We start from the raw sequence: 20,638 nt of genomic DNA on the forward strand, positions 1-20,638 counted from the left end.
TATGGGCGAAGTTAGCAACACATTTTGCCAAGAGATGTTTTAATTTCAATGAATAAAAACAGCAAAAATTAATCAATAGCTTTCTATTATTATGTACAGTAAGGTTAGTTTGCTTTGTATTGATTATTATGCACAATCAATTCATTGTGTTGTTTAAATTTACGTAGGGTAATGAATGTAGAGGATAGTTAATAGTTTAGCTAGGCCTAGGCCTCTAGACCAAAACGTTGCTTTACGCTTGATCGACAGTGCAGAGAGAGAGGGGGAATCACAGTTTGGGAATCCGAATCACTGACTCTACACTCTAGGCCTAGTAAGAGTGGAGTGAGCCTCAGCCCGTTTAAATTTCCGATGCCGTTCAGCATATAAGTCTATACATACAAACAGTTCAGGCGTGCGAAACAGCAATAACAGTTGGTAAGGAGAGAAATACTTTGTGTTTGTTAATTTAATTAAAGTTCAAAATGTATTGAAATGAAACTTACTAATAATACCAGCCTAGGCTAGGCTACTTGTTGTAGTTGCACTGTGTACAAAGAACAGTACACACCCATTTTTGTGCCCGACCAGGTAATAATAGGCCTACCTAAATGACAATGTGTGTGCATTCTGAACTATTATTAAAGAAATATTTCTATTTCATTGCTATCAGCATTACTAGGTGCTATCCTATTCATTCATACACAATTAAAATTGTGGTCTGCACTAAAGTAGAAGCGAGAGCTTGTCTCATATGAGGACAAATATGCCGATATACATAAAATGAAATATAACGCAATATACAATAAAATAAGTAAGAAAAGAGATAGATTGAAGATATTGAGCATAACAAAAGTTTTAAAGTTGTTTAATTAATGGGTAACAACAGATTATTTTTAAAGTAACTGAAGATACAGAAAGTTTATTTTAACTGGGAGATCATTCCATATTTTAAGTGATACTCTTGAAATACAGTAGCTGACTTTATTTTATTCATTCTGAAGTTTAAAGTAAAACATATGTATATTGTTGTTGTATTGTTGTTGTTGTTGTTTCTTTTGGATGATCCAAAAAAAAAAATTATATGAATACTATATAGAGATCCAGATAAACCTTTCTACTAATTTCATTTATCCTAGTTGTAATGTCTATGTGTGAACTTTTTTATTTTCATTTCATTCATTTTTTTTATAGGTTAGAAACTGGTTCTATGGAAAGTTTGGTTAAAGTTTATCTTTAGTTTCAATGATGCTACGTAGAATGCTTAAAAAACGCCACATCCCAACCTGGACAGCTACAATTGCGGCTTTCTGTCTTGTCTCCATCCTAATAATGCTTCATGCGAGCCAAACTGATAAGAAGGGAGAATCTAAAGAAGAAATTGAAAAAAAATGGCAGAAAATCCGCAATATGGAACAAAAAATGCAAGAATTAAAACATAACGTTGCTAAAGCCAATGCTTATAAAGCAGAGTTAATGGAGATGGTAAAATCTTGTAACGTAACGGCTGGCCAACAAGGTAGTGCGTGTAACGGATTGTTAGCTGTCGGATTACCAAAACTAGAAGAATTACCGACTAATATAGTAAATCGAGAAATAGACAATACCGGCCTTTTAGGCTGTGGTGAAATTGACTCATTAAAAATTATCAAAAAAATTAAAAAAGGACAGAATAAAATTATAGAAAGTGCCAGGTACGGAACGAAACAAGTTGCTGTTAAGAGCGCGTCAACACAGGTTGCGAGTGTACAGAAATGTTTAAAACGAAAGACGTACAAAAAGAAGGAAGATTGTTATATTTTAGCAAATTATGAGGTTATTCGCGAGAATCTATTATTGAGGCAAATACAACACTCAGGAATACCAAAGATGTTGGGGATGTGTGTGCGAAGCGAAAGCAGTAGCACGGACGTTAAGAAACGTGGCGTATCATTGGTGGTAGAGTTAGGTCGACAAGTAGATTTGAATGAGCTATCATCAATGCCATTTCAGCAAAGACTTAAGGTGTGATTACAATTATTTTAAAAATTTTTTTCCATTTACTAATAGTTGTATGTAATTTTTATAATTTGATAATTTCGCAAATTTGTCCAGCAGGAAATTTGGGTTAATTTATTCACACGGTTTTTAACCAGAGTTATTTTATGCAGCAGAAACGGGACCTTGGGGGTTGTTCAAGGTTTGTGCAGTTTAGCACTAATACCTGTTAGAACTTGATTTTTAGCCTTTCTTTTTTTATCATTCAGATGTCTCTACAGCTTAGTGCTCTTCTACTATACTTAGCACATTCATCACTTGGAAGCATGAGGATACAAAAGTTTGATGTAAATCGCTTTATACTGGCTGAAAACCAGATAAAACTGGCAGATGTGAATGAATTAACCAGCCTAGAAAAAGAATGCAATGAAGACTATAAATGTCTTATTAATGGCACTGAGATAGGTAATGTCACATACACTTATTTTTTGAGAGACGGATTTTTGTAATTATTTATTTCTATAACTAAAGCTCTGTCTACACTATCAAACAAACAAAAATGTGACCAAAAAAATGTGTACTGGTACTTCATTCAATTCTGCTTCCAACTCACCAAGAACTGGGAGTACCATCTTCCACTACAAATGATATCAATTGATCAATTTATTGGAATGGATCAAATTATAGTATAAAACTTAAGCTTGGTTCCCACTAGAACGTAACGCAAGGACGTAAACGCAACGCAAGCGTTTTAACCAATGACAAGCAAAGTTATAGACAGTTAGCAATCACAAGCGAATAAGCCATCGCTTGTGATTGGTCAATTCAGATGTGTTACGTTACGTCCTTGCATTGCGTCGCTAGTGGGAACCATGCTTTACTCCAAATTTATATTTCATCTGTTATATAATCTAAAGTTCTGTCTACACTATCAAACTAGTTTGACAAAAAAGTGTGCCCAAATAATATGGTCGTGATATGACATCATCATGACCATATTTGGGCACACCACACTTTTTTGTAGTCTGATACTAGTGTAGACAGAGCTTAACACCTAGTTCACATTTCATCTACCTTTGCTTCTAAATCCCTTTTTACGCTGTGAATTTGAGTATTCTGAATGTAATTTTGTGGAAAAGTGACAATGTTGACTGTGTCTTTGTAAATATCTTGTGAATTTAAACTGATCAATCAATATTACACATGCAGTGTAATTATTCATACACAACTTGTTTACACTGTGTAAACAAATTATTGCTGTACCCGATATTTAACCATATTCATAGTACAGTGCATTATTACGCAATATGAAATAAAATATTAAACAGTAACTTTGATAGGTTTCAGAATGTAACGTTAGACAAGTAATAGGAATAACAGATGTAATTTTTTGGCATTTGAACACCGAACAAGCTAAACCGCAGTGTAACTCCAATAGACCACAATTTAACTAAAGAAAAGATTGCTGTGTGGACATAAGTCTTAATATAATTACTGTATTTCTGAATTAACACTAGTATAATTTAATTTGTGGTACCCCATGTGTATAAAGTATAGTTGTGAATGTTTCAGTTGTTATGCTACAACCATCTTCAGAAGAGTTCTAGGCAAATAAAGATATGAGAGATATAGAAATCTGGTCCAGATTTTAAATAAGCATCATACTGTAGTTAAATAAAAGAACATTTTAAATAATTAATTAGCATGTACCTGATCTAATTTTAAATTTCTTGTCTCATGTGGAGTGGAGTTGTGGCTTGGTGGTTATGATGCTTGGCTACCACTCTAAGGGTCCTGGGTTTAAGTCCCGTCACATGTCAGGATTTTTTTCTAAGGACCAAATTACTCCACTCCCAAAGACTTGTAATAAGACTTTGTTTATGTAGAGCATCTTGTGTATATGTTTGTCTTGTGGACCTCTGAGGGTCCATAATGATCAGCAATAGCTGGATGGATCACCCTCATTAAATATGGTTTAAAAACAAAATTAATGAATTTAAATCACTTTTTTTCCCTTTGTCTATTTTGTGTTTGAATGTTTTTTGTATACTTTTTTATTACTTGTATTGATATTTTTCTATGTTAATGTTTTTGTGTACATTTTATACAGTTTTTATGTACAGTAAATGCAATACTTTCAGCTTCTGCTGCTTTTTGTATATATATGTTTTTTATAACAAAATAAAAAAATAAATATAAAGATTTAAGTTTTTTTTGTCAAACTTATCTAATATGTTTTTATTTTTTTGTTCTCAGAAAGTATAAAGTGTTTTGACAACAGATGTATTGGCATGAATGAACAGCTAAATTTACAAGATGCGAATATTATTTTTTTCAAGCAACTTCTTCACGCTCCCAAAAGCAACCCGAAGGCCAATGAAATCCAGAGTATTCTGCGTGAACTCGATGCACATAGCATGACCTCTGATCATGTGTATCTTCGATTGAAAAGTTTATACCGAACTAGTGAACCGTAACAACGCCCCTTAAATGCGGGCTGCATAAAAGATCAATGCAAATTTTATTTATCAAACTGAAATTACTACCAAGGCAACTGAGGAAAATTTTCAGTTTTAATTTTTTTGGCAGCAATAGACAATTCAAATAGTAATAATAATCTGCGTAAAGGCCCATTCACACTAGGATGATAACGATCGACGATAATAGACAATAATTTGCATTTTGCATACATAAAATAAAAGAAATATAAAACCTTTTCATTCTAGAACTATAGAATAACCATCTATGCTTCCTTTGATGAAAATGATATTTTCACACATTCAATCAAATGACGTCATGATTAGTAAGAGCAATAATATCGTGACGATACAACGATTTTATTGTTTTTATTTATTATGACGTCATTTGATTAGAATTTTAAAAATATTATTTTTATCAAAGAAAGCATAAATGCTTATCCTATAGTCCTAGAGCGAAACCCTTTCTAATTTCTTTTGTTTTATGTTTAAAAAATGCATGCTTATATATTTATCGTCGATCGTTATCGTCCTAGTGTGAATGGGCCTTAAAGGGGTACTCCGGGGTTTAAAATTTCTATTGTTTATTATGAAATATAAACCCTTGCAACAAATTTGATTATAGCTGTATTTATTTTTAGACAGAAAGTTTATATTTTATAATAAACAATAGCCATTTTAAACATGGATCTACCCTTTTAATTGGAATGAAATTTGCGTACGTGTGGACATGCCCTTAGCCATCAAGCTAAAGATTTGTTGTGTCTATAAGGACAATTGCAGGCTGGTTATCGCGGATGATTCAAGTCTTTTCTCAAGAACAACTTGTTCTCCTATAAACTGAATATTTTGTTTATTTCAAAACTGAACGGTAGAAACATTGCTATATTATTTCCTGAAAAACAACTGTTAATGAAATGTTTCTCGAAGTGTTACAGTTAGTACTGAAAATTGGGAACATTGAAACAGATTGCTCTGGCACAACATGGTTGTACTTCTATACAGAGCAAGGATCTTTAGCCAGCTGAAGACGGACAGTCCAAGTAGACAATGCGTAAAATCGTTCAATTACAATGTTTTTTAATTGAAATTGTCTTCTTTTTCTCAAGAGTATTCAATGAGTTTCAGGGAATTATTTGGTTTTTTCACAAATTGTCGTCAGAATTTTGTTCATGTATTTTTCACAGCGTCATATAAGGCCTGTTTTTTGTAGAGGTTTATTGCACCATTTTAACAAATTCTTTTTGTTTTCTGATTTCCATTCCATTCCTCTTCAAAGTTTTTACTGTAATATATTTAGTCTAAATTTGTATATTCTCTCTCCCCGTACATTATAGTGTTAAAACCTTGTTGTTTAGGACGATAACAATCTGGTATTCGAAATGTGTCTTTAATGGTAAAAAGGAATTGGTGACATTTTGGTCCCTATGAAAAGTCTTGTATTGAGAGTGTTTCTAGTTTTTTTAAAGAGTTTGGTATTAGAGAGTTGACTGTATGCATCGTTTATTTTTCTTTTTAATTCACTATTTATCGTCGTCGTTTATCGTGCATAGTATAAACAAGTCTTAAGTGTTGCGGTAACTAACAATTTAGTAGGAAGTCTAACAAATGACTTAATTTTGATATAGCAATGTGTATTACTGTTCAAATTGTGAATCATGTCTGAAATTTAAATGTAAATCATAGAGGTGAGATTATATTTAAAATTGATGGTGCTATTAACAGTGCTTTTAGATATACATTGAGAATTTAGTCCTGCATTCACTTGAACTTTCACCAGTTCAGAGGTCAAAGTGGTACGTAATACTACTACATGCAATTGGTACTAATACAGTTTATACTACTACATATATTAATACTACTATATACCATTGATACTACGTATATAATTGGTTGTAAAAGATAGGTGCTTCACAGTAATTGAAAACTTAAATTGATAATAATGCTTTGTTTTTATACCTCGATTTAAATGTGTCGTTTCAATCCCGATGTGCAATTTGAGAGCCTTCCATTTTTACAAAGCCTTTTTAGAACCAAGCAAAGTATGTTTTCCAAAAACTTTTTGCGATTTTATTCAAAATTAATTTCTAATCTTCATATGTAAAAGGGTCAACTTATTTCCAAAAATTAATCATGACTACAAAAATATGAATTGATAAACACACTAGGTATAATACAATTAATTTTATTCAAAATACATTGAGAGATATTGTACAATATTATTAGTAAATATAAAGTAAGTTTTAAAACCTTTTTAACATATACTGAATTATCACCCTAATGTTATATGATTTAAATGTGTAGAAGTTATACCTCTGATAGTAGGAAGCTCTCAATTTGTGTCAACAAAACTAAATCAGGTCAATTGATGACCAAGAGAAAAGGTCAAACACGCGTCAACTTAAGGTGCGTGAACACGCGCCCCAATATTCCCGCATGCGCACAATGAACGAATACAACATAGTTTGGTCAACATAAATCTAAAGCTCTCTAATTTGCTTGTACTGTATTAATTCTCAATATAATGTAAAATATAAATTGTGGTGCGCATGGAATTTTAATCTGGTGGTAAAGTTTACTAATATCCCTCACCAACATTTTGGTGAGGTGCTGACGAGAGCAATATAATTATATATTTGTTTTGTGTTATGTTTGGTTACCACTAGAGATGCAATGTAGATGCAACGCCAGTAATTTGACCAATCACAAGCAATGGATTATTTGAATTGTTGCTTCTCATTGGTCAACTTACTTGCATCCATATCCTTGCATTATGTCTCTTGTGAGAACCATGCTTTATTTGATGTAACCGATTTATATGTACCATACCTTACTCGGATAATCTGACCTAAAGCCCCAATCTTACATATTCTGATGAAGTGTATCTGAGAATATTTTTTTTTTTAAATTGCCCCGATATACTTATATAAATAAATAAATTGGTTGTGTTCTTAAACATTTTTTAAAACTGTGATCAAATGACTTTTAAAACATTTAAAATGATAACCAATGATGATCCGTCCCTTCCAATGTAGTGTAAGTAATGTCTGTAGAATGTTTAGTAAAATGTTTGGCATTGGTTCAGTTTTTTATTAGGCCTATTTGTTGTCTATTATTTATTAAAATAACTATGGTTTATCAATCTGGTGGTTTACATTGTGTATTACTTATAGTCAATTTTTAAACCTTTATATGTATTGTACTGTTTTTTTTCTTTTTTTTAAACTGTATTTTTACACTTGTTTGGGAAAGTTTTTTAAAAGATATATAAATGATTATTCTTTGGTGTAAATTACTAAAGGAATTACTAAATAAATATTGTTACGATATAGCAAATATTTCACTTCATACATCAATTATCATAATACAAGAATTGAAAAAAATGTGTAGCGCATATCAGATGTGCGCTTATAATTTTACAAAATTATAATGTATTATTTAAATTATGAGCCTGCACTCATTAAATTAGATATTGCATGTCATATTTCATATCATAAATAACAAAGTAAAAAGGAGGAGGTAGATGGACAACTGAATTGGGAATTGCTCACTTCTATACTATAGAACTTAAAGTGCATTAAAGATGTATTGTCCCTTTGACTAATTCCAAAAAATTTTTTTTTTTTAAATTTTGAAAAAAGGGGGTCATTTTGAAGTATCATAATAGTTATTAACTTTCACCAAAAATTAGTTGAAAAAAAAAATAATTTAACCAAAATACAGATGTTTTTTTGTTCAAAAAATAACTTTGACTTCCAGTCAAAGTTTTCAATCAAAACATATCTCATAATGCAACGCGCTTGTTTGGCTACTCTGTATGCATAATCGTAAAATTTCTTCGCGATCTGTGTGAAAACACCTTCTCAACCGTGACGAGTTGTAAACAATCCTAATTAGCATCATGGATAATGCATACTCATGGTTTGAAATCTTTGTTTACTTTTGCTTGCGACGATTTCCCAGACGAAATGTAATCTAATTAATTTACCTGTTAATTACGTAAACTTGTTGTTTTTGGTTCGATTTTTCGACTTAAAGTGAATAACTTTAATATTACTTTGATATGGCTAATTTAAATTTAGAATATTTTTTTTTTTTTCATTTTTTGTGTTTCAAGGGACAATACAGCTCTGTCCACACTATCAAACTAGTTTGACAAAAAAAGTGTAATGTGTCCAAATATGGTAGTGCTACAACCAGATATGGTAGTGATATGACATCATCATATATGGGCACCTCACATTTTTTTTAGAATTTTTGACAGTGTCAAAAAGTTTAATTGTCTAAACAGAGCTTTACTATCTTTACTATATACAATATAATATTTCAGTAATAGTAATATAAATAATATTTTAACTTTATGCATGATTTAATTTATCTAATTATTCAGAATCTGGATGTATCCCTTCCGAACAGTAATGTTTTGGTCCAATCCATTGGTACCTGCATTCTAAGTCTCCAACTTCCCAACCGTGTCAAATACGCTGACCGCCATAACAACCACGAATGAAATCCTAAAATATTATATGATATAAGATATTATTAATGCATTATAACTATGTATATAACTTAAATCGATTAACAAAACTGAATTCTTAAACCTATTTCAATCATTTATTAAACTATAATAAAAAAAAATAAAGACACTGATGTTTTCCACTAGGTGAATTTATTAATGCAAGGAATCCAACGTCACTCGCGGCAGAGAACCATAAGTTTAGAGGGATTGATTGTTTCAGCATTAGGATATCTTGAATTCTGTAATGATGGGAAGTTGAGTTCAACCCTAACCACAGCGTTTTTTATTTGTGTGAATAAATTTGGCTAGCGTTGCTTACCCTGGGCCTGCACGGCAGGCATATCAGTGAGAGCCTTGTAGTTGCCTACGTAAGCTAGCATACCCATACTCTTGAATACAAATGATTCAACTTCCTTATCCGTTTTTAGGCACTCTAAACTCGTGGAAAGATATTTTCCTTGTCTTTCAGCAACCTACAAATGAAAATAATAGTTATCTTGACCAATGACAAGCAACAATTTGAATAATTCATTGCTTGTGATTGGTCAATCACCTGGAAAACTGCTTTTTTTAAATTTAGATAGGCCGGTGATACTTCAGTTTGAAATGAAAGTGTTAATCTTAACACTTAGCTGTTTATACTATTTACGACGCTAATTATATGACATTGCTTGCAATACGAAAGCATATAACTCCATGGATCTGAACATACTAAGAGATCAGAGTTAAATTGCACCATTATAATAGTACCATTTACATTAGATTTAAGATCTATGCTAAGTTGCCTAGTACCATTCACACCACATAAGGATTTAAGATCTAGGTTAACTCACCTGAGCAGTACAGGGTAAAGTATTTCCCTGAATATTAGCACAGTCTCCAATAGCATATATAGACTTACTATCATCTCCCAATACGTTCAATTTTTCGTCTGTTATTAACTGGCCAGATTGATTCTTATCAAAATCCAGGTTTTTCACAAATGGCCTTGAAAAACATAATAATTTTTTTAAATTTCATACGCATCCAATAGCTAGTAAACTATTTTATAATTTAGTGGAGCTGTAGTGTAGTGGTTAATATGCTTGCCTTCCAATCCCAAGGTACAGGGTTCAATCCTGACCTAGTGCCAGGGTTCAATCCTGACTATTTCAACTCCACTCCATATAGGCCCACAGTTTTTTTTTAACTGACTGGCAGTATTTTTAATAGTAGGAGTTCATGTGTTACCATATAAAAAAAACTGCATTTTAATATTTGTTCAAGCACCACCATTGTTTTCAAGACACCTTTTCAAATAGTGCCTTAGCAACTGGTATAATTGACTATAATTATGCATTAAGTATGGTTCCTACTAGGACACAACGACCTGGACACAATGTATCAACACAAAGCACATTATGAACACAACAGCATCACAAGCGGGAACCGACGACATAAACACAGCGCCATAAAAAAAGGAACACAATTATGCAAATTCAATTTTTTGCAGGTAAGGGGAAACACTATTGTCGGGAGAGCATTTTCTTACATTGCGTGAGTTATGTTGTTCTGGGAACCATGTTTTAATGTTGTATATATCTTACCAGGGAAGAGTGAAGCCCTGATCTTACCTTGGGGCTAAGCCAGTCGACCAAACAACTAAACCACATGGCAAAAATGTACCATCTGATAACTTCACACCATTTTCTTGAACCTCTATAGTAAAAGTAATAATAATATTAATATGTATGATAAATTTCACTATTCGAAATAGATATTTGCATATTAAATAGTTATTAATAACACACCAAAGTGAATCCTTGCCATATGATTGGTTGATTACATATCACATGGCATGCATTAGTTGCACCTTCGACATTCAATGTAAAATGGAAGCAGTCAATTAATAGAATAAAAGATTGTTATAAAATAAACAATGAATGATTTCATATTCATGGAATGGAGAATAAAGCTCTGTCGACACTATCAAACTAGTTTGACAAAAAAAGTGTGATGCACCCAAATACAGTAGTGATATTCCTAAATATGGTAGTGATATGACATCATCATGTCCATATATGGGCACATCACATTTTGTTGTCACATAAAGTTTGATAGTGTAGACAGAAATTAGATACCTGTTACATGAGACTGGACAAGTTTCATCTGCTTTCTGGACTGTATTTTTTTGACAGCATAGTTTTGTAGTCCTTCACTGAATGAGGATAGAATCTTATTAGCTTCAATTAATGATACCGAGATTAGATCCTTCTCCTCACTGTAAAGTCTGGAAACATCCTAGATAGGTTAAAATTCTAGTAACACATTAATCAATATTAACCCTTAAGCTCTGTCTACACTATCAAACTAGTTTGACAAAAATATGTGATGTGCCTATATATGGACATATCATTAACATATTTAGGAATGTCACTACCATATTTGGGCACATCACACTTTTTTGTCAAACTAGTTTGATAGTGTAGACATAGCTTTAAGCAAAATCTTTTTACGTCTTATTTTGGTAGGATAAGATAGACAGGTGCCTTTTTTACTCGAGCTCTTGTGAACACTGTTCCGGCTCTCACATGGAGCTTTAAAGTGCTGGAGAATGGAGCAGTGTAAATGGTTCCTCTTCTTCTCCGTCATTTGTTGGTTATCTTAGGATCATTTTTGTGTGTAAAGCGCTTAGAAACATTGTATTAGACTACCATTATTATTATTACTCAGGATTTTGAGGAAAATTAGAAATTCATTTTATTGTGTGCAAAATAAATAGAAACTGTAAAAAAAAAGACAAGAAATACCTCGCGTAAAAAGTCATAAAATTCAGCCCCAAACTCAACACCTGTAGGTCCACCACCTACAATGACAATATGTAGAAGCCTCTTGCGCTCATCCGACGATATCCCAGGATGCAATGCCAATTCAAAGTTATTCAATATTCGGTTACGGATATTCCGTGCATCAGCTATCTCCTACAAATGTACAGTATATAAAATTGTTATTATTTTTATTTAGAGAATGTTATATTAAAGCGGTACAATTTAAAAGTTATACTAATCGGGGCTAAATTTAGTGCTATAGTAGTGGGAAAATGATGCAATCCTCTATATCAACCTAACGTACTGTAAGTCCTGTATTTATTTCTGAACATAGGGTAATGAGCTGTTAAAAGCTTATTTTACTAAAGCCTCGGCATTATGTGGTATGGTGGCCATTTCCCTTCCATGCCATCTTATTCTCCTTAGTATTTTCAACCACATACTCATTTACAGGAGAGTAGACTGGGAGTTGTCAGGATTGAACCTAGGTATGACAGGTGTCCTAACCACTCGGCTACCCAACTCCTAGTTACCTTTAAAAATGATGAATGCTCGTAAACTCCAGGCACGCCAAATGTATTACTCAAAGCACCAACTGCTATAACAAGTTTGTCATACTTAATCTTATATGCCTTCTCAGGAACCAATACGTTTTGACAATGAAGTGTTTTCTCAATCGCGTCCACACTGACGGCTTCCGATAAGTGGAAATGGTCTGTGTGCCGAAAGCCTGTGTTTCTAACAGGTTCTATTATACTCCTGGAAAAATTGTTGACAATTTTCATTAATTTATTTAAGAGAAGTGTGATACAGATTAGCTTTATTAATACTCTTACATACTTTATTTAAGAGATAAATGTACAGTAATTCAAATTGCAATTTCTAAAAGTTAAGCATGCATCATATTAACAGCATAGGTTATTTTTCAACAGAATTTGATTTGAATCAAATAAGACACGATTTTATTTTAAGCTCTGCTGTCTACACTATCAAACTAGTTTGACAAAAAAGGTGTGATGTGCCCAAATAGTGTGGACGTGATATGACATCAACACGTCAATATATGGGCACATCACATTTGTTGTCACAAAAACTTGAATAGTGTAGATAGGGCTTTAAATTGTTACATTTCCAATATACATTGTATGAACATATATTCTACCTGAATTCTAGCGTTCCAACCGTTGTGCTTGCCAACAAAGGCGTGAACAAGAAATGGTTTCGAGGGCTCACAACAATTACATCATAATATTTTTTGTTGACATTTTTTAACACACTGTAACCACCCCAACCGGTTCCAAGTATAACTAGCTTTTCTCTTTTCTGTGATGACTTGCTTGACAAATGTTTATTGCCGAGAATTGTGAAAGAGGAGGATAAAGTTATCTGTGTTAGGAATGTTGGAAATGAGTAATGAAGAAGCAATCTTTTGGGAAGAATACTTGACATCATGCCAGGTTGAATTCTAGTACAAACAAAAAGATAAAAGAATGCATTAAAAAATCAATAAACAATATATATAACAATAAAATAAAACAATATGTGCAGTAAATCTTATTAATATTACCATTAAGTTTTAAATAATATACTTTGCAAATCGTTGGCTATCACAGAAATCATGAAATATAAGTAAGAATGAAATATTGTCTAGAAATTGAATTGCAAGTTTGCAGACTGTTATTAATATTATTAATTATATTATAAATGTATTATATCATGAAGATCAGTCGACCAAAACAATAAAGGGACTAGCGCCCAATAAAGTTGTAGAGTTGTATCAATAGACTTACTAAAGTCTATAATAATATATATACTTCACCCCATACATCTACTACTATCTAGGCCTAGGCTAGGCCTACTACAGTAAATACAGGCTTGCTTGGCCAACACACCATCCAGTCAAAGAACTTGTATTGTTGTTGTAAGTTCTTTGCACAGCACATACAATATAAATAACATGTTACATGTTAACAATAAAATAAAACAATATGTGCAGTAAATCTTATTAATATTACCATTAAGGCTTCGTCGTCAGACTCAGAGAGTTGTAAAGGAATAGGCCTACTACTAGGCCTAGGCTTAAAGAAATTGTATAGACACACATAGGAACTTACCATGAAATAATAATAATTAAGAATTACTTATTTAGTTTCATAAAATCACTTTCACAGACGTAATTTAACCAATTAAATTATTATTGTGACTCCGGTTCGTTTTATTGACTACCGGGTTTTTGTTTACGTTTTACGATGGAAGTGTGTAAAAGAAGTGAAACGGCGGTATGAATTGGTTTCAGTTTAAACTAGTTTTATTGATTTTTAAGTCATCATGAATATCATAATCGACATATTTTATTTTTAAAACGCGCATACATTTAACTATTACTTTCTTAGACAATTTAAGTTGCTTTACAAATTAGAATAATAAAACAGATGTACATTAAATTATGTTCGTCTTAAAGATGTTGTCCCCTAAAAAACAATGAAAATGAAGAATAAAAAAAAAAACACTTTGAATAGGACATTTCGCAGTTCTAGTTAAACACTTTCGTAGAAAAAAATGTTTTCACTATAATGACAAAACAAACGGTTTAATTAGCTAAAGATAATTAAACTATTTTGGCTCTATTTGTTTTTTTTTTCAGGTATATTTTTTTGTTGATCCAATTTTTGGTCAATGAATAATATGTCGACATTTAAAAAATGAGATATTGAACAAAAACATTTTAAAAATCAGGGGGACAATATATCTGTAAATAAAAATGTTTTAACAGCAGCCTGTTTTTGTGATAAATTTGCGGTTATAATATATCCAACAGAGGCCTGTTTTATAACCAACTCCATGATTACATAAAACAAATACAAATTCATACTGCTCGACCAGCTAGCTGAAACAAAGTATACTGTTTGGTAAAAATGAAATAACCATAAGTCAGTTTAATATAACCGAATTTATATTTATTCATTGAATTATTAGCGTTATTCATTTTATTCTGGAATGTCCACTGTAAACACGAAAGAAAACGTTTATTCCATGAATTACATTGCAAATATGTTGTTTTATAAAACCAACGAATAAGTCATTAGCAAATTGTGTTGTAGTATTGCTGCTATAACACGAATTGGCACACTAATGTCATAACATTTAATGTACGTTAAGTATGTTAATGCTATTAAAATTCCGAGAAGAGGAGATGAGCCTATTAAAATTGAACTTGTACTTATTTTTTATTATTTATTATACAGTCACAAGCCTTTTCTTTCTGGGATTCTCCTCTATTAAATTGTTTATCTGGGTCTTAAATGATGGGACTAAAGTATTTTAGATCGAATATAATTTACCATGGCATTATTTTAGAATTCTTGTGCAATCCGTACGTTGTTCTTTGTTTATTATTCAACATATATCTGTTTTGTATCATTAATCTAAAAAGGTATGTATGTTGTTTTTTAAAAATAATTTAGAAACTAAACGTATTATTAAGTTAGGTTTTGTAACCTAAAATAAGCCTGCTTAGCATTCAATTAATTAATTAATGAAAAATATAATAAGGGGTTGAAAAAAGTTATTACTTTTCGACTATTTTGAAAACGGTGAGGGCGCACTCAGGTCAATAATTTCTTCCCGAGACAGGAAGATGAATGGAGATGACTACTTTGAATGGAGAGCTGTTTTTGTGAAAATGGACACCGATTTATACTTTATTTTTACTTGTCTTGATTAATTGATGCCTCTATTTTTGGAACATATACCTAGGAATATATATTCTTGATTGTTTTATTGAATATTTAGGGTGTATACCTTTGACGAATATGGAAAACGAGACGAAACCTCGTTCGAGAACCCGTCGTCGTCAACGAGCTCAGGAGATGCGCCAGGCCAAGCAGCAAAACCATAATGAAGGTGGAAGCGGGGACGAAGAGGAATCGCCGCCGCAAAGTAGAGAAAGGGAGAGAGGAGCTAGATATCGAACAGTTAAAAGACATGAAAAGAAAAAGTCTGAATCGTCTTCTTCTTCTTGTAGCTCAGGCGAAGAATTTATAATTGATGGTTTTGCTGTGGCTGCTTACACCAGTCTCGATGCTTTAGAGGTAAGGCACATTTTATAAAATAAACAAAAACAACAGAGAGAGAGAGAGAGAAAAAAAGATTTGTAAACAATTTTGTTGAGTTCAATTCAATTGTTGAGATTTCTTTGATGATCTTACATGAATAGCATTAATTAACATTGTTGTTTTATTGTGTAATTTTGTAGTAATAGTGTTGCTCTAGGCTTATTTCTATTTTTTTAAATGTAGCTTTAAACAAAAGATTTTTTGTGATTTTGATTTTTAAATGAATGGGAAAAATCAGGGCTTTCACACTTTTATATGCCAAAAGGCAAAGGTTTCATAAATTAACTTTTGCCCCGCTGTGCCTACAGTAGCCCTAAACCGTACACAATTCTTGTACATTATTTAACATATTTCACCGGATATTTATAAATGGATACAAAATTGTATAAACAATTCCAAATGTATACAATTATGATACTACGAAGTGTCCTAAATACTAAAATAATGAAATTTTTTTACTAATTTAACTTTTATTCCTGCTTTCCTCATCAAATAAAATAAATTTCAGACATTGCGATTCGATTTATGGCTACAGACACAAATATTCAAATATTTACTATCAAGTTTAAGGAGTAAAACTACAATCGTAGTTGATTGCTGGTATACAAACAACAGTACTACAATTATCCGATATTTGTACGTTGCGGTACACCACGAAAAGGAACTGTTGAGTTTCTCGACGTTTCGATCAATATATTTTGATCGTCCTCAGGATTTTTATTCTTGTGTCTGTTGCTTCATGATATTTAAGGTTTGAATGAACATGGATAATACTGTAAACTTATCCTCTTATCTGAAGGTGCTGTATTTGTATGACAAGAAAACTAAGTGAAGGTATAAAAATAAACCTCCATAGTTACACTAAGTGTGTAAATGCATACAACATGGGTGTGTACACTATGAAATATTATGTTGTGGTACAGTAATTAAGCAAGTGTTTCAAGTAAAAGAAATTAATATGATATGACATGTTATACTGTACAGTAGTTAATAAAGTACATTACAAAAATTTTTGTCAGAGGATTTACTGTATGTCTCCCCAGAATGAGACGCTACGCTTTTCATACCAAAATTGTGATGCCTGTGTGTGAACAAGTTGAATGCACTGGACTGTACTGTAATTCAGTCAGATTATTAACTTTATAATTAAAGTCCTCTGAGCATATTTAAGTAAGCAATTAATGTCAGAAAGAGATTTTATTACACAGTAGAAGATTGATAATAAAATAAACAAAATCAACTAGTTTATCTGCAATCATACCATTTGCTGGTTGTTACAGTACAGTTACTATTTTCATTGGAAACAGAGATACTCTACAGTAGGGCTTGATTATCTAAGCAAGGTGGAGAGGGGGTGGACGAACAGACAGTACACCCACCATCAAATTCATCGGCATCCACATTTTTTTACGATTTCCATTCAGCCTCCAAAAAAATATACAGTGTTTATTTCTTTATGTTCCCAACCAACAGTGAACTCAAGGTTCACCACTTACAGGAGGCAACAGTTTAGTAAACCAGCAACAATCCACTCCCTCCCTCACCCTCCTTCCAATATACAATGAACAAGCACCATAATACTGTTCACCTCTCTGTGACCTGGTTGTGATATATGTCTAAAATTTTATAAAATTACATTATTATATTCGAGAAAAAATCATTTCTGCTTCTGTTATTAGTGTTAAACATAGGGAAATAAAATTTAAAATGGCCGATCTAAAAGTACAGTATGACAATGCAGTATTTAAACAATACTCTAGAAAAAGGAACACATTTTTAAGGAAATGTATTGCTGTGTTTGCCCTTATAATATAAACATAAGACATTATTCTGATGACATTTCCAACCAGATTGACTTTATTATTTCTTTGCAAATCAGTAATCCTTTTAAATACTATTCAGAATGGGAATTATGGAGATGTAGATCTTGTTTGTTTAATACTGCAGCACTTGATGGATTAAATTAATATTTGTATTTTAATTACAGTAACGCTCTGTTTTTGCATTGTAATACATGGCTACCTTCAAGCTGTATATGTGATAAATTGTTTAATCTTATTGAAAAGAATTTCTGTAGAAATGACAAATTATACGTGGCGAAATAATGTAATTCAAATTCATATCAAATTTTCTGCATTTTTTGCCGTCCAAGGTCAAAATTGTCTAAAAGAATATTCATCCTTGCTTCACATTTATACTGTATAGTATAGTACAGTTTTATTGTTTAAATTAATCTTTTTTTGATCTATAGAATTACTGTATAATTATTTGTTTTGGTTGGTTGAACATGTCAGATATTTTAATATACAGATAGTGTATAGTTTTGCTAAAAATGATATGAATCGAAAATAAAAATATTGTTTAAATTTGTGTGTGAAGGGCGTGGTCATCTTGGCCTTCTGTCCACCTACTAACTGTATACTGTACACATACTGATAATGATATTGGTATTCTGTCCAGTTTGTTAGATTAGACTCACTGTGTGTAAAGTAAGGTACTACACTGTACAATTCATTTTTGTTCTTAAAAAAAAAACAACTTATATTATATCTCATAAACAAATTGATTTATCAAACTATTGGAAATTGAAATAAAATATGAACACAATTTTTTTTAGTTAAAAAAAAATCATGAATTTCAGGATATGGCAACAATATTTTGCCCAAACTTTTTTAGTCTGTGTTTGTACTGTATATTTTAAACCCATCCTTATTCTAAACTTCCTGAATCCGTGTCAAATATTTTTTTTATAAAGTCTAAAAAACTTTCAAGAGTAGATTTCCTGAGAGCCTATCACATGACAAAACATCTTTTTGATAATTCCACTCTTAAAAATTGTGGACTTCCTATTAAATCAGTTCCAAATATTTTTTTTGCCTGGTATTTAATAAGATTATATGGTTCTACTATGCACATGATGAGTCTATTAAAATCAAATAATGTAATTCTCCATGGTATACTTGCCTGTCTTAACCACTTGATACATTTATTTCAATTTCACTTTTCTCTGTTATTCCACTTGACTTTTTCTACACAACCTTTCCTGGATAAGCATCCTATGTGAACAGGAATAATTGCTTACATGTTTTTTTCGCTTTAAAGCTCTGTCTACACTATCAAACTAGTTTGGAAAAAAAATTGTGATCTGCCTAAATATGGTAGTGATATACCCAAATATGGTAGTGATATGACCCTATATGGGAATATCACATTTGTTGTCACATAAAGTTTGATAGTGGACAGTAGACAGAGCTTACTGTACATGTACATTACTAGAAATACTGTAAGTTATTTCAATCAAATTAAACGCAAGACTAAAGTATTACAAATTCAAGGTTTGATACTTTTTCATAGATTTGATTGCTTAATCTTTCCATGAATCAGTTGTTTGCAAGCAATTTTCTAGAAACATGTACTACGTATATTGATGACATGTGAAACCGCCTGTAATTAATTTATGGACTGTTTTATCAATGAAAGTTAGAATTATGTCATTCCAAGCAAACAATTTGTGTCCATGGTACAGATACATTCATTAACATTTTGCTTTGTAATACGAGCAGTAAAACTAGTATACTATTGTGAATATGGTAGTACTGTACTGTTACGTAGTTATTTTTCATGGATTATCAGTATGACACAGACCTATACAGTACTCTATACTGTACAGTACAGTACTGTATGTCTGGACTGTACTGTATGTTTCAGATTTTCCTTTGTGTTCAACTACTGGACTACTACTACAGACATTTACTGTGATATACAGCTGAGTACTGAAGTACAGTATATACTCCTGTACAATAATATACAAATAATGAATGTTTATGAGTGCAATGGTACAAATAATGGCACGAGGTGAATGATGAAAGGTTATATCAACGAGGCAAAGCCGAGTTGATATAACCTTTCATCATTCACCAAGTGACATTATTTGTACCATTACACGAATACAAAACATTCATTATTTGTTTTATATAACATCTAGACGTTTTTTTTTCGTACACAAAAATGTTTCAAAAAGTACTATTTAACGATCGTTGAATAGTGCGTACTATTGCACGCCATGTGACCCACATTCGTCCAATCAAATGACAGGAATTTATATAGGTGTTATATAATACAATATGAGGAACTTTTATAGCACCTATTATTATTATTACACTACAGTAGTATTATGATTATGTTTATTGTGTGTTGAGATTGTGAAAATGGAAAGTAAGCCCTATAATTTCTCTATTGTGTTGTAGGAATAGATTTTAGTAGTTGTACTGCATTATTATAAATGATTGAAAACCTGTAAAACCAGTATACGATATTGTGTTTATTTGTATTGGATGCTCTGTTGCATTCATTCTGTTAATACACGCAAGTTTTTGTTGTGTTATCAGATGTGATTTTATTTCATCGTAGCCTAAGGGTCTGTTCACACCGGATTAATTCAGTGAAAACAACAGGTACTTCAAACACGTATTAAAATATTGATATTGAAAAGGAAAATGATTTTGTTGAAAGTTAACATTTCACTTTCAACTGGTTCAAATGGCTTTCAGTTAAACTGGTTCAAATGTCTTTCAGTTAAACTGGTTCAAATGGCTTTCAGTTAAACTGGTTCAAATGTCTTTCAGTTAAACTGGTTCAAATGGCTTTCAGTTAAACTGGTTCAAATGGCTTTCAGTTAAACTGGTTCAAATGGCTTTCAGTTAAACTGGTTCAAGTGGCTTTCAGTTAAACTGGTTCAAATAGCTTTCAGTTAAAAACAGAAAT

General features: G+C 31.8%; 3 protein-coding genes across 7 annotated transcripts in view; 2 read left to right on the forward strand and 1 right to left on the reverse strand.

The window, feature by feature from the left end:
- Positions 1 to 3: 3 nt before the first annotated feature.
- On the forward strand, positions 4 to 7,575 carry LOC140044632 (extracellular tyrosine-protein kinase PKDCC-like). 2 transcript variants are annotated; one of them, XR_011844476.1, is made up of 5 exons: positions 4 to 103; positions 1,174 to 1,983; positions 2,226 to 2,421; positions 4,213 to 4,584; positions 4,988 to 7,575. XR_011844476.1 is itself a non-coding variant. In XM_072089224.1 (4 exons), the coding sequence occupies exons 2-4, from the start codon at positions 1,225 to 1,227 to the stop codon at positions 4,431 to 4,433; spliced, it is 1,176 nt and encodes a 391-aa protein (XP_071945325.1). In that variant the 5' UTR covers positions 4 to 103; positions 1,174 to 1,224; the 3' UTR covers positions 4,434 to 4,840. The 2 variants fall into 2 exon arrangements, 1 of the variants encoding a protein (XP_071945325.1); XM_072089224.1 differs by lacking the exon at positions 4,988 to 7,575 and having other exon boundaries at positions 4,213 to 4,840.
- A 132-nt stretch (positions 7,576 to 7,707) lies between these two features.
- LOC140044631 (uncharacterized) lies at positions 7,708 to 13,961 on the reverse strand. Its single transcript, XM_072089223.1, has 9 exons — positions 13,874 to 13,961; positions 12,922 to 13,224; positions 12,293 to 12,518; positions 11,742 to 11,912; positions 11,073 to 11,232; positions 10,566 to 10,650; positions 9,786 to 9,939; positions 9,272 to 9,425; positions 7,708 to 8,947 (listed from the first exon to the last, which is right to left on the reverse strand). The coding sequence occupies exons 2-9, from the start codon at positions 13,209 to 13,211 to the stop codon at positions 8,820 to 8,822; spliced, it is 1,368 nt and encodes a 455-aa protein (XP_071945324.1). The 5' UTR covers positions 13,212 to 13,224; positions 13,874 to 13,961; the 3' UTR covers positions 7,708 to 8,819.
- Positions 13,962 to 15,396: 1,435 nt separating this feature from the next.
- LOC140044633 (autism susceptibility gene 2 protein-like) overlaps positions 15,397 to 20,638 on the forward strand; it is a 141,946-nt gene continuing 136,704 nt past the window's right edge. For all 4 annotated transcript variants that reach the window (XM_072089226.1, XM_072089227.1, XM_072089229.1 and 1 more), the window contains exon 1: positions 15,397 to 15,850. In XM_072089226.1, coding sequence (XP_071945327.1) covers positions 15,572 to 15,850 — 279 coding nt within the window. In that variant the 5' untranslated portion in view covers positions 15,397 to 15,571. The remainder of the gene's footprint in view (positions 15,851 to 20,638) is intronic.

The sequence above is a fragment of the Antedon mediterranea genome, chromosome 3, assembly GCF_964355755.1.
Source record: "Antedon mediterranea chromosome 3, ecAntMedi1.1, whole genome shotgun sequence".
Classification (NCBI taxonomy): Eukaryota; Metazoa; Echinodermata; class Crinoidea; order Comatulida; family Antedonidae; genus Antedon; species Antedon mediterranea.

What these genes read in the sequence shown, in the direction of transcription:
- LOC140044632 (XM_072089224.1), top strand. Translation starts at nt 1,225, where the DNA reads ATGATGCTACGTAGAATGCTTAAAAAACGCCACATCCCAACCTGGACA. An exon ending in CATTTCAGCAAAGACTTAAG is followed by an intron (nt 1,984 to 2,225) that starts GTGTGATTACAA and finishes TTTATCATTCAG; the next exon opens with ATGTCTCTACAGCTTAGTGC. An exon ending in TATTAATGGCACTGAGATAG is followed by an intron (nt 2,422 to 4,212) that starts GTAATGTCACAT and finishes TTTTGTTCTCAG; the next exon opens with AAAGTATAAAGTGTTTTGAC.
- LOC140044631 (XM_072089223.1), bottom strand. Translation starts at nt 13,211, where the DNA reads ATGATGTCAAGTATTCTTCCCAAAAGATTGCTTCTTCATTACTCATTT. An exon ending in GTTGGAACGCTAGAATTCAG is followed by an intron (nt 12,519 to 12,921) that starts GTAGAATATATG and finishes CAATTTTTCCAG; the next exon opens with GAGTATAATAGAACCTGTTA. An exon ending in TCGACTGGCTTAGCCCCAAG is followed by an intron (nt 9,940 to 10,565) that starts GTAAGATCAGGG and finishes ATGTTTTTCAAG; the next exon opens with GCCATTTGTGAAAAACCTGG.